At 49.6% G+C, this 14,721-nt stretch overlaps 1 protein-coding gene across 2 annotated transcripts; it reads right to left on the bottom strand.

Annotated features, from left to right (window-relative positions):
• Nucleotides 1-603: 603 nt before the first annotated feature.
• Nucleotides 604-11,856, bottom strand: AEN (apoptosis enhancing nuclease). 2 transcript variants are annotated; one of them, XM_055556124.1, is made up of 4 exons: nucleotides 11,726-11,856; nucleotides 6,845-7,448; nucleotides 3,791-3,991; nucleotides 604-2,964 (listed from the first exon to the last, which is right to left on the bottom strand). In XM_055556124.1, exons 2-4 carry the CDS (start codon nucleotides 7,388-7,390, stop codon nucleotides 2,728-2,730), a joined length of 984 nt encoding a protein of 327 aa, XP_055412099.1. In that variant the 5' UTR covers nucleotides 7,391-7,448; nucleotides 11,726-11,856; the 3' UTR covers nucleotides 604-2,727. The 2 variants fall into 2 exon arrangements, with proteins under 2 accessions (XP_055412099.1, XP_055412098.1); XM_055556123.1 differs by lacking the exon at nucleotides 11,726-11,856 and adding an exon at nucleotides 10,236-10,370.
• Nucleotides 11,857-14,721: the final 2,865 nt, after the last annotated feature.

Here is a 14,721-nt window from a genome sequence, read left to right as displayed (position 1 = left end):
TTCGATTCTTTGCAACCCCACGGACTGCAGCACACCAAGTTTCCCTCTGCCTCACTATCTCCTGGAGTTTGTTCAAACTCGTCCATTGAGTCAGATTTCACTTATATGAGGTACCTAATCAAAGACACAAAATCAAAATGGAATGGGAGTGGCCAGGAGCTGAAAGGAGGAGGGTCTGAGGGGTTATTGTTTAATGAGCATAGAGTCTCAGTTTTGTAAGATAATAACAGTTCTGGAGATGTTGCATAGTGGGTGTTTAACACTATTAACTCTACACTTAAAAATGGTTAAGAAGGTAAATTTTAAGCTGTGTATTTTATATTTAAAACTAAAAAAAAAAAGATAAAGAGTACATAGCTTCAAAGAGAAACAAGTTTAATAAACTTGTGCTCTATATGTGATAGGGCAGTTACATAAAAAAATAAACTACATAAATTCTGTAGCTCTAAGATTTTCTGGCCACATTCCAAAGCACCATCTTGAAAGCCACCCACCTCAAAGGCCAAAGCACCCAGCAAGACACGGTGCCCTGGGGTCCCACAACCCCTCCACCAAGCCCCCTCCCACCTTGGCTGGAGGATTCAATGAAAAGGCCATTTCACCCAATTTTCCAGTTGAGTTTTATTCCAGAACGGTTTTACAAAGCTGATTTTAAACCCAGTACATCTCCACATGTGAACAGCTCCATCCCTCAGCCCAAAGCCCAAAGCCCTTAAGCAACTGCTCAGCTGTGAGTGTGGCATCAGCTAGGCTTTTCAGGAGCCTAGAACAAAGTCTTGGAAGCCGATCAGCAGCTGGTCAGTGACTCAGCCAGCTCCCAGAACAGTGTGCGGCCCTGCGTTTGCTGTTATGTTTTCAGGAGTGTCTCTCACTCCCTGGCCCTGCTGCTTTGCTGACTGATACCAAATCCATGCAGCACAGGGAAGAGTGAGGGCCCACAACCTCTGAGCTGTGCTTGGTGGCCCGTGCCCCACCTACTGGAATAGCCACAAGAACAAGTCCTGTCTGGGCAAAAAATGCACAACGTGAGAGATGCGAGTTAAGTTTTATTTGGGTGCAAAATGAGGACTGCAGCCCAGGAGCCAGCATTTCAGAGCTCTGATCTGAGCAGGCGAGGAGTGGAGTCAGGTTATATAGGAGTTTTGAAACAAAGGGCAAGTGGTCCAAACATCAAAATATGATGCTAGTTAAAACCAGAAATCTCGAATTAAGGAGTTTAGTGCTTTTCTATGTATGGGAAGATGCAAGAGTCTGGGCTCAAGCTGAAATCATTCCTTTGACTTGCGCCTCAGCTCTCTGGGTCTGGTATCCTGTGTTTCACATCCTGAGTTTTCTCAAGGCTCTCCTGTAGGGAGTGGCTAGTCTGATGACTGCTAGATGGCAGGTATTCTTTTCAGCCCTGAGTTTCTTCCGGGTTCATCAGTTCACTGTTTAAGGGCTGCAATCTGCAATTGTTGATGACTGTGACTTCCTCTGTTTACTGATAAGGCTGGAAATATTAATTTCTGGGGTCAAAGCCCTCAAATGGCCCCAGGGTGTGTTCAGGTGTTACTTGGAAGAACCTAACACTAATCCTTAAAGAAAACACAGCTCACAGAGCCTAACAATCCTGTGAGGTAGGTGGTACCCTTATCCCCATTTTACAGATGAGGGATCAGACTTGAGTGAAGTCACACACTTACCTAGGTCTCAAAGCTATTAAGTGGCGAGCTAAGATAAGGCTCAGAGTTTCTGTGTGACTTGAGCTCTAAGGTACTCCAATACCACAAAACTGGTCCTTTAGGGAAAAAGGACAGAGGTGTGGGGGATGAATCCTGACAGAGAACATTTTTAGTAATTTAGAGAAAACCCACCCACTCACCCAACCACAAGTGGCTGGGGGCACCCACCCAAGTGCGGGCACAACTACACAGCTGCTAATGCCCAGTCTAACCCTGGCAGACCTGCACTCTGCACCCCTAGAGACCTGTGGTCTTGCTCTCAATAAATAAAGATCCCAGTGGGCAATTCTGCAGAGGGGTCCCAGAATTTAAACCGCTCTACTGTTTCTCAGACTTCTACTTGAGGGACTAGCACTGGGTGGGCAGGAGGAATGCCTGCCTTGGGTCAAGATACATATGCCAGCCTCCACCCCGAGCTTATCTGCCTTCCCTCCTCCCAGAAGAGCACCTAGTGACTCCTCCCTGCAAGCAGGTGAGGACCCAGCTCCCCATGGTCTGAGGTCTCTGCTGTTCCATTGCTGCCAGAGTTCCAGTTCAGAAAGGGACAAAATGGCCTTGGAGTGGCCTTAACTGTATAGCCTCAGGGTATATTTATTCTCTAGAAAGTGACTCTGGAGGAAGAGGTAGCTGGTGACAACAGGGAAGAAAACTTTGCCCCAGGTCACTGGGTGGAGATAAGGGAACTCTGGAATATTGACACCCCCACCCAGCACCCCCAAGGAGGCTGACCCCTTTAGAGCAAGCATGAGGGTGGGGGCGGCCTGATGCCGTCTGTTGGTGCATTCCCTACTTCTGCTGGGTTCTAGCCCACCTGCCATTTTCACGAGGTCTATAAAGTGCCATTTGCAAAACCACAGGAGTTGGGGAGGAAGGGCTGACAACAGCCCTGGAGAGGGGAGGGCTGTGCTGTGGACAGGTGGTCCCAACTCTTCAGACCCTGGGGGCAGCCAAGCATCCTGCCCCAGGTGCTCTCCCGTCCCAGCTCCCCAGGGGAGCTTCTCCTCCCTCACTCCCTTCGGCCCGGCGCCGCCCCTGGGTCTCCGCTGGTGCCCTGGGCCGGGTCCTCTGGCCAGTACTGGTCCTCCATGTACTGCTCCATGTCCGTGCTGCTGTCAGGCTCTCTGTCCTCAGGCGGCGCCCGGAGGCTGCTGGCCACCTGCTGCTCCCACTGTACCTCCACCAGCCGGTAGAGCTCCATGGCTGTCATGGCGTCTTCTACTGACGAGTGCCCGTGCTGGCCCACCTGCGGACGAGAGCCCACATGTCACTGCCCACGGTCCTGGGGGGAAGTCAGGTGACCCGGGCTCTGGGTCCAGGCCCAGGGACGTGTACTCTCAGAACACGAGTGCACAACCTTGTGAGAAGGACATGGGACCCAGTCACAAAGAAGAGTGCTGGAACACCAGCGGTATCACAAGCCATCTCTTTCGCCTATTTCCTTAAATATAAAAACTGGTTTAAAAATCCCTGATTCTGGGCTTCCCGGGTGGCTCAGTGGTAAAGAATCTGCATGCCAATGCAGGAGATGTGGGTTCATTCCCTAGTCCGGGAAGATCCCATAGGCCGCGGGCTTCACTCACGCCCTGCAACAAGAGAAATCACTGCATTGAGAAGCCCGAGCACCGCAACCAGAGAGCAGCCTCCACTCGTCACAACTGGAGAAGGTTCGCAGGCAGCAACAAAGATCTACTCGACGCAGTCTTATGGAAAAAATAAATACATTAAACCCAATTCAAAGGCTTGCGGAGCAGATGGAATAATGAATGTGAAATATAGGAGGACCAAGAGTGACAGGTACCCCTGACCACTCCTGGGTGTAGGAGATGAAATTCTACACGTGAACGAGAGGACAGAATCAGGAACTGGATGGGAGATGGATCTAAAGAGAGCAGCCTGGGAGCAGGTGGCTGCCAGTCACAACCTACTGGAGAGGAGGAGGGTGGAGAGAAAATGCCCAGGGTTCTGTGTACACCTGGGAGTCCCAGGACCAGGCTGGGGAAGTGGCAGTCCCCGCACCACCTGCCCATGGCCCCTGGCTCCCTGCTCCGCTCCCCTCCGGCCCCACACACCTGGATCTTCTTGTGCAGCAGCTGCAGGGCCAGGTCCTTAAGAGAGACACGATTCCGGACGTGGAGCCCTGGCTGGCTGAGGAGGCTGGGGACGGAAGTGGTATCCCGGGTCTGGCCCCGAGGGTGGATGTACTTGAGGGCCTGGAAATCGTTGTGCAGGGCGTGGCCCACCACCACCTTGCCCTTCAAGAGCTTGAGGATCTGTGAACAGAGGAGGAGTCAGGAAGGGCCACATCTTGACACCCTGAGCAGTGGTCCAGGGACCCCTGTCGGGGGAGGCAGCATAGATAGGGGTGACCATGGGCCCCACAGTTAATCAGGCTGCTCAAAGTTTGAATGCAGACCCTTGACTCATTACTCACTATCACCAGGGGCCTGTTTAAGCTTCCCCCACACACGCAAAATGGGAAAGCTGGCAACCACATTGGTGGGGTGGCTGTGAGCACTAAGGAGCTCTTAGATGGGTAGGTTATCCCAGACAAGCATATTTCCTCCTGGCCCAGCCTCTTCTCAGCCTGGAAGACTTAGCCACCCCCCACCCCCTCCCACCTGCTTCTGCTCCCAACTTCCACCAGCTCCTCTCACATCAGGGCTCAGCTTTAAACATCAGGAGTCTGCCCCGGCTGCCACCAGGACCCCTGCTGCTCTCTCCTTTGGGGGATTAACCATGTTGTCTAAGTACATGTTCAGCTCCGCATGGCCTGTTCAGCTGCCCCTCAATGTAAGCTCATTGTAAAATGCAGGGACATGTGTGCCTAGACTAGTGGTGCCCAGTGACAGCTCAGCTCACAGGACGGGGTCCGGGGAGACGTGCCAGGTGAAGCCAAAGAACTGTGCCAGGCACTGGAGACACGCAACCAAGGACAGCTCTTTCAGCACTAACGCAGCAATCCCTGTCTTCTGGATTCTGTCCCTTTGCCCCTCTGTCGTCCAGGACTCCCGCCTCTCACCCTCAGAACCTGCTCTTTGGCTCAGCTCAGACCATCTGCACAGGGTGAGCCTCTCTTTCCTGACTTCCAAGGGAAGCCACATCCAGGGCCACGGGCCTGCAAACCCCTCAAGCCCTCTTCCCTGGGCTCGCATCTCCTTATCACCCACTGCCAGCCTCCTACAGCCACCTCTGCTGGCGACGCATGATTTATCACTAAATTCAGCTTTCATAGCACATGGATAAGGCACATTTAGACTTCAGTGGTAGGGATAGGCCAACACCCCACACACATACACACAAGCCACATGGTGGGAAGGGACCCAGCACACCCCATTCATACTGGCTCAGAGTGTGGGCCGATCCAGCGTGGGCCTGCTTTTGGCAGGCCAAGAGATGTCCCTAGGAGCTGGGGGTCACCACCCGTCTGCCTTCCTGCTGCCTCTGTTCCTAATCAGCTCACCTGAAATATCCTTTTAAAAGAAATGCTTACACTGTATCTGTTGTGAAAAAGGAAGACACAAGATGACTTGTATCAGTATTCCCTAAATGTACCTCATCCCAAGAACAAATCAGAAATGTTAAGTATAGCTTTGCTACAATGCTTGGTTTAAAAATGCAGAATGATCCAACCTGGTTGATGTGACTTGAGAATAATGCAAATTTTGCCCTTGATAAACACTGAGTGAATGCAGAAACCATACTCAGTTTAGCAGAGCCACGGGGAAATCACAAAGTGCCCACACCTCAGAAGTCTACCAGCCAGCTTAGCTCACCTGCATGCTTCCCACACCTGGCTTCCCACTTCCTAACTTCAGGTAACACCCTTAACCGCTCCACCACAGCACAAGCCACCATCCTCTCGACAGCTACTTCCCTGAGTGCTCCAGGTCTTATCAAGGCAAGTTCAGTTCAGTCGCTAAGTCATGTCTGGGTCTTTTCAAGGCAAGTTCAGTTCAGTTCAGTTCACTCGCCAAGTCAGGTCTGACTCTTGGCGACCCCAAGGACTGCAGCACATTAGGATCCCTTGTCCTTCACCATCTTCCGGAGTTTGCTCACAAAGCACCATATCAGTAAATTTACACTTTCCTTAACCACTGAACCTGTGCAAAACTGTGCTTCCACTGTTATTAGGCTTCTATCTTTTTATCTGGGGGGTCATTGATAAAGCTTAAGTGTTGTATCTCTAACCCCATTTTCCCCATCAGCTCTAGGGTATTTATCATGCAGGTTTGTACGGCATGATGGTTTTTAGAAACACACATCAATTCCCTCCCAAGACCTAGAGACTTGCAGGATCAGAATCTCTACGGAGAGGATCTGGGACAAGAATCCAAGATTGTTAACAAGGATTTAGGTATATTTCCTATGCTCAAGGATGTTTGGGAGTTCCTGGCATGTTAGTGTGGGCCCAACCACAAATTAATTTTCCTCAAAGCAATGAGTCCGTTGGACAGCAAGGAGATCAAACCAGTCAATCCTAAAGGAAATCAACCCTGAATATTCATTGGAAGGACTGATGCTGAAGCTGAAGCTCAAATACTTTGGCCACCTGACAGGAAGAGCTGACTCACTGGAAAAAGTCCTGCTGCTGGGAAAGACGGAAGGCAGGAGAAGGGGACGACAGAGGATAAGATGGCTGGATGGCATCACCGACTCAATGGACATGAGTTTGAGTAAACTCCAGGAGGTGGTGAAGGACAGGGAAGTCTGGCATGCTGCAGTCCATGGGGCCATAAAGAGTGGGAATATGACTTACTGACTGAACAACAACAAAGCAATTAAAAACTAACATAAAAAAATCCCAAAATATTAACACCTGAAGGTGACAAGGCTATGGACTTTACACATTTTATGCAGACACATAGTACTTTTATAACAGAAGAAGAAAATGTGGAGTATAAGCTGTTTCGCATCTTGTGGGAAAGGTACAGCCTTTCCACACACACCACCATGTGGGATGGCCAGCAATCGCTCCATGCAGGTAAGGCAGGATTTCTACTCACCCCTTCCTATGGAGAGGAAACCCACTGTTTGAAGAAGCTTAGTAAGGTTCCCAAGGTCTCTCTGCTTCCAGTGGCTACATGTTAACTCAGACCTGGGCTAAGCCCCCGCCCTGCCCTCACCTCTTTCTGGGCCACCTGGAACGGGATGGCTTTGCGCATGTGCTGCCGGGTGATGCCGCTCCAGCGCGTGCGGTAGTCCACGATGGGCATCTCAGGCCGGATGTACTTGTCGTAGAGGACCTCGCCGTGGTAACTCACCACGGAGCAGCGGGCCAGCTCGCTCACCCGCCCTCGGGGTCCTGTGCCCACCATTTCGCAGTCGATGGCCACGCACTTGCTGGGCAAGGGGCCGGCAGAGTCCCTGGGGGCTGGCTTTCTGCTGCACGCAGCACCTCCAGATTCAGCCCTCGGACGCTGCCTGGCACTGCTGGTGGCTTCTGTGCCTGGCGGGGCCCCGGGCAGCGTAGGCAGAGGGAAGTGTCCTGGCTCCCGGAGTGGGCTCAGCAGCCCCTGCTCCTGCAGCAAGGCCTTCCGGGCCATGAAGCGCTGGTGCTGTCGGCTCTTCCTCTTGTGCTTCCTCCGAAGCACATCCTTGGCATTCGGGCTGGCCAGGGAAGGGCTCGGGCACTGCGCTGACTCAGGAGCTTCCTGGGGTACCATCCCCATCTGTGCACCGCTCGGGGCCAGGGAGACCTGGGAGGTGATCTGCCAACAGGGCAGCAGCCTGGGAGAGAAACAGGGCAGAGGGGCGGGGTGAGGAGCAGGCCCGGCCAGCCCTGCCCCCCACACCCCCTCCCTCCAGCCAGCAACTGCTGAACAGTGTGCAAGACCCCAGACAAAGCCAAGGACCTGTTTTAATGATAACTGCACTCACAGAGTCAGTATCACCTGCAAAATCACTGTCTTAAGTACTTTACATGGAATCACTCAATCTTTCCCACAACTCAAAAAGGTGTTATTATCCCCGTATTGTAGGTCCAAAAAGTGAGGCATCAAGGCTTAGTAATTTATCCAATTAATAAACAGACAAAGGCTGATGTGAACCCAGAACCCAGGCTTTCAAATTCCACGCCATAGCCTACCTCCAACATTGTTAGCTTAAACTAAAAATTATGAAAAACTTTTAGAGCGGTGTAAGAGAAAATAAACAAAATGAGAAAAAATAAAGATTACAGAGGTGTTACATATATACGAAATCTCATTTTGGATAAACAAACAAAAGCTTTATGCAATGTAAAGGTAGAACGTTTTCTACCCACAGTAGAACCTAGAGAAACTATTTCATAGGAAGCCCACAACAGTTGTATTTTTGGTATGTGTTAACCAAAATGACATATGACTTTCTAATTCACTCGTCATAACACTGTCTACAAACATTTAACATAGTTGGACTCGTAGTTTAATCAGGGAGGTCTAGAGGCATAGGTGTGCTGGTAAACCAGCTCAAATCTAAAAAGGAGAAACAGAAAAAAGCCCTGATGTACAGTGCTGCAGACTTCCGTGGTACCTCCTCCAAGCTCTCCATGCCTGAACACTGGGTGACAGGAGATGCTGTCACACGCCATGGTCACAGGAAATAGCTGTTTGTTCACGTGGGTTTTCAAACCCCATGCAGTAAGACCGGCATCCTCCCAGTCATCAAGGATGTAGCTTGGGAAGCCTCATCTCATTTGCTGTGCTAAGTCAGCTGGTAGATTTTGAATAGACCAGAAAACCAGCGTTTTGAAGCAGTCAGAGCAGGGACTAACTGAGCTCAGAATAAGTACCTAACCAATTCAGGTTCTTTGCATGTAAACCCACCCTTCCCTTGTGAAGAGGAAATGGTAAAATCCATGTGTATTTTTTTTAAATTATTGTTAGTTTAAAAGTTACCAGAGTATAACTGATTTACAGTGTTATTAATTTCAGCTGTATAACAAAGTGATCAGTTATACACACACACACACACACATTCCTTTTCATGTGCTTTTCCATTATGATTTATCACAGGATATTGAATATAGTTCCCTGTGCTATACAGGGGGCTTCCCCAGTGGGTCAGTGATTAAAAAAATATCCACCTGCAATGCAGGAGGCGAGGGTTCTATCCCTTGGTCGTGAAGATCCCCTGGAGGAGGGCATGGTAACCCACTCCAGTATTATTGCCAGGAAAATCCCATGGACAGAGGAACCTGGCGTGCTGTAGTCCATGGGGTCACAAAGAGTTGGACATGACTGAGCATCTAAGCAGCAGCAGCACTATACTTGTTTATCCATCCTATATGTAATAATTTGCATTTGCTAATCCCAAACTCCCAATCCTTCCCTCCCCCACCCCATTATTTCAGTCTCTTGGTTCATTAATCCGTCTTTCATCTAGACTGTATACTTTGATGTAGCCTTTAAAATCTTTATAGGTGACCAATTTTAGTTGCAACTGTGTTCATGAAAATTCTATTTTCTAGTACATCTGATTAAAATTGAGCTGCTCATTCTTAACTCCCAAATCAACTATTCTTCATAGTATCAAAGGGATTTTCTGTGGAGTCAGCACAGTGCCATATGCTAGGCTTTCCACTGGTTAGTATATATTTGTATTGTGGCCAAATCCCCATTACGCTACATATTTATATTTATTATATGTATATATTATAAACTCCCTGCATACACCCACACACACACATAAATATATGAAAGGACCCACAACTGCATTCAGGCCAGGTATTTAAAAAGCAGACGCACTAAGATAGAGAAGGCCTGGCAGTGGAGGAGACAGTGAAGAGTTTCAGAAAGGTCTACCAGTCAGCCCAGGAAGGGAAGGGCATGCAGACAGAAAAAAACATGGACACAAAGTCCAAGAGGCAGGACAGATTCATGGTGGGAAAGCAAGGATTTGGGTGCAGCAACCGGAAAGAAAGGAGGTAGGAGCGAGGAGACGGGGAAAGTAAGAGAGAACTGTCCTTGGAGAAAAGTCAAAGTTGGGGCTTCATCCAAAGGTGGGTGGGAACCATCAATCTCCAGAGTTTTAAGGAGAAGGGGACAGGATCACACTGCCTTAAAGGAAGAGACCTGGAGAAAGAACATAGGAGTCTGTGCAAGGGCAGCAGAGATGAAAAGAAATGGGAAGAGAGATGAACTACCTACCATTCGGTGATGCCTGGGCCAGAGGGGAGTCTCCGTGACCCATCCTCCCTCTGCTTCCTGATCCCTTCCCGCAAGAACTCTTCTCCTTTTTAAAGGGGCTCTCAACTATAATCAACTTCTTCATATTCACAAGTCACCTACTGTGGCTGACAGATACAGAACCTCAACTTGCCCTGGCCCAGTAATTGGGAGAATGAGGTCTAAGAAGACAGAGACCCGCTAATAACTGCCTTCTGTAGGGCAGGAGGGACCTTGTTCTTCTCTGAGATGACTAAGGACCCTGCAAGGTCAGGAGCCGAGGCCCGGACTAGGGTCGATGGCCTCCCTAAACCTGTTGACAAAGTTTCAAAGAAGCCAGAAATTAGTGGCATGGTGGTAAAGAATTCACCTGCCAATGCAGGAGACGCAGGATCCCTGGGTCGGGAAGATCTCCTGGAGAAGGAAACGGCAACCCACTCCGTATTCTTGCCTGGGAAATCCCATGGACAGAGGAGCCTGGAGGTCCGTGGGGTCGCAGAGTCGCATGGACGAGGGGGAAAAAAAAGTCTCAGGGGTTCTTTGTTCCAAGAAATGAAAGCAGTCCTCTTCTACATGTCCTGACTTAGCTGACACATCAGAACCAACAATTAATCATCAAGGGCACATAGTCCTCTTCTTGGGCTCAGTGAAGCTAGGAGAAGCTTCGCTCAAACAACACATGTTTCAGTGAAGCAAACAAATCTCTCTCCCCCCCAGAACCAACATCTGAATCAGCAGCCACCAGGCCTTTGGGCAAAGGAACTGCAAAGTCAGAATCGCCAGTGGCCTCAGGGTCACCAACTTGCTGGCCATCAGGAAGATGGGCAGTTCTAGACCCTGCTCTGGCACTAAAGAGCTGGATGAACAGGACCAACAGGACCACTCCCACCTAGGTCCACTGTCTCCTAACTCAGGGGTCCCCAACCTCTGGGCCACAGACCGGTACCTCCTGTCAGATCAGCAACCCCATTAGATTAGAAAGAACCATAAGGCACTTGAATCGTCCAGAAACCATCCGTCCTGCCTTCCCAGTCCATGGGAAAATCTGTCTTCCAAACCTGTCCCTGGTGCCAAAAAAAGTTGGGGATGGCTGACCTAATTTAAAACTAGGGTTTATTAAACCCAGCGTCAACTAGGTTGCTGCTGCTGCTGCTGCTAAGTCGCTTCAGTCGTGACCGACTCTGTGCTACCCCAAGACGGCAGCCCACCAGGCTCCTCCATCCCTGGGATTCTCCAGGCAACCCACCTCCAAAAAGCAGCTCATTATCAGAAACAATCAAGACGTCTGTTTAAAAAGTCTGATTTCCAGGCCTACCCCCACACCTTAACTGCCATTTGGGGAAAAGGGCCCTGGAACCTGTATTTCAGACTGCGCGGCCCCGCCCCCCCCGCAACAGGACACTAATAATCGTCGGAATTTGAGAAAAGCCGGCTCGATGAGATCCCCTGTGCTGCTGAAAAGTTAAAATGAGACAAAAAAGTTCGAGGAGAGCCTGCTCAGTCTCCCCCGGCCGCCGGCGTTCCCGGGGAGTGACTTGCGGGCGGCCCGGCCTCACCAGGGAGGGACTGAGGCATTGGTCACTCAGGGGTCGCGGCTGCCCGGCTAACGCCCACCAGGCCCGGGCCCACTGCCCAGCGCCGCCCACTCAGACCCGAGACCCCAGAGCAGGACGCGATGCGGGCCAAGAGGCGCCCCGGGCCGGGCCTGCACTCCCGGGGCCCCGGGAGCGGAGCCTGCCCGGCCAGGAGTCCCCGGCCACAAGTCGGGGGCGGACACCTCTCGCGGGGCCCCTCCGCGGCCTGGACATGTCGCGCCAGCCCGCCCCACCCCGAGATCCCCGGCAGGGTCCCCGAGCTCACCTGAAAACCCCGCGAGTCTCCTCACGCCAGCACGTGGCGTCCAAGCAGCCGGCAGCCGCTACACGCCCGGGCAAGCCCCGCCGCGCCCGCCCGCCTATTGGCTAGCTGGACGGCAGCTCCCGCCTAAGGCCTCTTCTGATTGGTCGGAAGCCTGGCTCGCTGCCGGTTGGCACTGGGAGCATAAGGGGCGGGGACTCCCAGAGGGGCGTGGTTTGTGCCCAGGCGGGCCCCGCCCGCGGAAAATTTTAAAGCCGACTGGAGGGGACTGTGGCCTTTTTTCTCGCCAGGGTCCGCTCCCATCTAGGTCCCCAGGCTCCAATTCATCCCCCTCCCTGGGTGAGGATGTGGACTCTTATGAGTTCCGTGCCACTAAAGACAGAATGACTTACTGTGTACACACCCACATTTGAAGAAGGTGGCTCCTACCTCCTCCGGTGCTGAGGAGACCGGGTGAAATAATAATATACCTGATAAGCACTAAAGAAAGATTTTTTAAAATTAGGATTGCTTCTTCGGCGCTATTTTTTTCACTGATCCTTTTGCAGTACTTTATTCATAAGTAGTAAGTTCCTACCATGGGCTCCGCAATGGGATACATAGAATAAGCTCAGTTGGTGGAGATTCTAGTTGCTCACAGTTCGGCACAGTAACGGAGGTTAACAGCTAACTTACCGCAACGTGAATGATAAAAACAATAATAAAGAGCTTGCATTTATTATTGAGCATTAACAATATACCAGGCAATACACCCATTTAGTCTGATGAACTCTTTGAGATATTATTTCTGTTTCACAGTTAAGGAGATTGACATTTAAAGAAATTAAGGAAAAACAGCGCGAATCCAAACCAAGACCCTTACCTAAGAAGTCAGATTCCTTCTAGCTCCATTTTGCAAGCAGCAGTGCCATCGCAAGGAAACCAGAGGCTCAGGGGTACCTGGGCCTATTTCTGACCAGAATACAGATTTAAGGGAAGCAGGACAAAGGATAAGGCCGCTAGAGAGATAAGCATTCCTACTCAGATTCCTGACGGTTTGGGGGAGCTGAAAGAGTTTCAGCCAGAGCTGGTTCACCAGCAGATTTACATTTGAGGGAGCTCACTCTGGCTGCAGTATGAGAGGAATGGACTATGCCTGGAGAAAGAGGAGTGGGAGCAGGGTGACTGTGGACTCTAAGGCAGGATAAGATCCTAATGGCCAGAGTGGTGCATGTGTGTGTGCCTGCTCAGTTGTGTTTGGCTCTTTGCAACCCCATAGACTGTAACCCACCAGCTCCTCTGTCCACGGGGTTTCCCAGGCAAGAATACTGGAGTGGGTTGCCATCTCTGGAGAAGGAACTCCAGAGATCTTCCCGGCACAGAGATCAAACCTGCATCTCTGTGTCTCCTGCCTTGGCAGGCAGATTCTTTACCACTGCACCATGTGAGAAGACCAGCCAGAGTGCTAGGTAGGGAGGATGAAGAGCTTGGGACAGATTCCTGAGCTCCCTAGGAGGCAACATTGAGAGGACAGACAGAGAAGGGAAGGAATGCAGAGCAGCTGTTTTCAGACAAGGTGACTTTGTCAGAGGCAACTCTGGGGACAGGAAGGGTTTTAATAGAGTCAGTTACCAGATCCTTGACTCCCATGGGACTAGACCTGGGAATGGAACTGGAGTCTTTAAAAGTCCAGCTTCCCTCTCCCCTTGTATAACCAGCTGTCTCCCACTTTACAAAGGAAAGTCACAGACACACACCCAGTCTAAACTTTGCTCTGCAACATTACCCTAGGAAATAAAGGAGTCTCCCAATTCTGAATATGAATTGGGTTTCCCAGGTGGCTCAGCAGTAAGGAATCATCTGCCAAGCAGAAGACATGGGTTCTATCCCTGGGTCAGGAAGATCCCCTGGAGAAAGAAATGGCAACCCACTTCAGTATTCTTGCTGGGAAATCTTATAGACAGAGGAACCTGGTAGGCTACATGGGGTCACAAGAGAGCTGGACACGACTTAGCGACTGAACAACAATAACAGTGGGTTATTATCCAGGACTGGCAAGAAACCCTTCTACAAGTCTATTGGTTTCTGATTCTTTGCTTTCTCTATGATCCAAGGAGGATTTAATCATGTTTTCAGCTAATAGGTCATTACAAATATTGTTTTGAGGCTGGATAATGATCAGGAATCAAAAGAATTGAGAGACATTGCTAGGAAAACTTCCTTCCACTTCTGTCTTTTATCTGAACAATGTTTATTAGTGCTTACATCCATAAAAACAAAATGGAAGGCCCAACTCCTTCTCATTCTCGCAAAAAGTATATTCATCCCTGGATTTATAAACTTAATGGAAAAAATAACTGGTTCAATCCATCTCCTAAAGGGACACATTTCCAATGGCATTTCTGGTGAAAATCTACTTTTTATGTTTAAAGATTATTTTTGGACAATGTAATGCTGTGTATTTATCATTTGCTCATTTGCAATACAAATAATTCCAACAATATCTCAATCCAGAAGGAAAAAATATAACACTTAGACCCCTATGGGTCACAAGACAGAAAAAAGAATCACACTTGGAAACTTTATGGGTCACAAGACATTTTTCTAGTGTTAACAAGTTCAAATGGATGTACCTAATTTTGCGGCATTAAAATGAGATCAGGTTCTCCAGAAACTATTACCAAACATGAAAATAGATGATGCTAGGATAAAACGCCATAGCAGAAGGTGAATGGAAATATAAATTGAAGAACAAAGAATGTTGCATATAAATAAAAAAAACAAATACAGATTAAGTAAGGAGAAACTATTTGAAAGGATTAGTGGGGTGGATAATTGGGAGGAGAGATTTATTGCAATAGAGAAAATGCTCTGCTAATTCTTAAGAGTTAGGCAAAAAGACTTTCCTTTTATAGGGAGGAGAAAACAGGGCCAGAAAGAATACATTGTGGAAGCAAGACTGACCAGATCCTTTTATATCAGTAGATATTAGATTTGGAGATTGTTTTACCCTGCTGCTG

Source organism: Bubalus kerabau, chromosome 19 (assembly GCF_029407905.1).
Source record: "Bubalus kerabau isolate K-KA32 ecotype Philippines breed swamp buffalo chromosome 19, PCC_UOA_SB_1v2, whole genome shotgun sequence".
Lineage (NCBI taxonomy): Eukaryota > Metazoa > Chordata > Mammalia > Artiodactyla > Bovidae > Bubalus > Bubalus kerabau.
Note: the sequence above shows the minus strand (reverse complement) of the source record. Positions and strands in the feature narration are given on the sequence as shown.

What these genes read in the sequence shown, in the direction of transcription:
- AEN (XM_055556123.1), bottom strand. Translation starts at nt 10,330, where the DNA reads ATGGGATTTCCCAGGCAAGAATACGGAGTGGGTTGCCGTTTCCTTCTC. An exon ending in TGCGTCTCCTGCATTGGCAG is followed by an intron (nt 7,449 to 10,235) that starts GTGAATTCTTTA and finishes TTTCTCTCCCAG; the next exon opens with GCTGCTGCCCTGTTGGCAGA. An exon ending in TCCAGGTGGCCCAGAAAGAG is followed by an intron (nt 3,992 to 6,844) that starts GTGAGGGCAGGG and finishes CTCTGTTCACAG; the next exon opens with ATCCTCAAGCTCTTGAAGGG.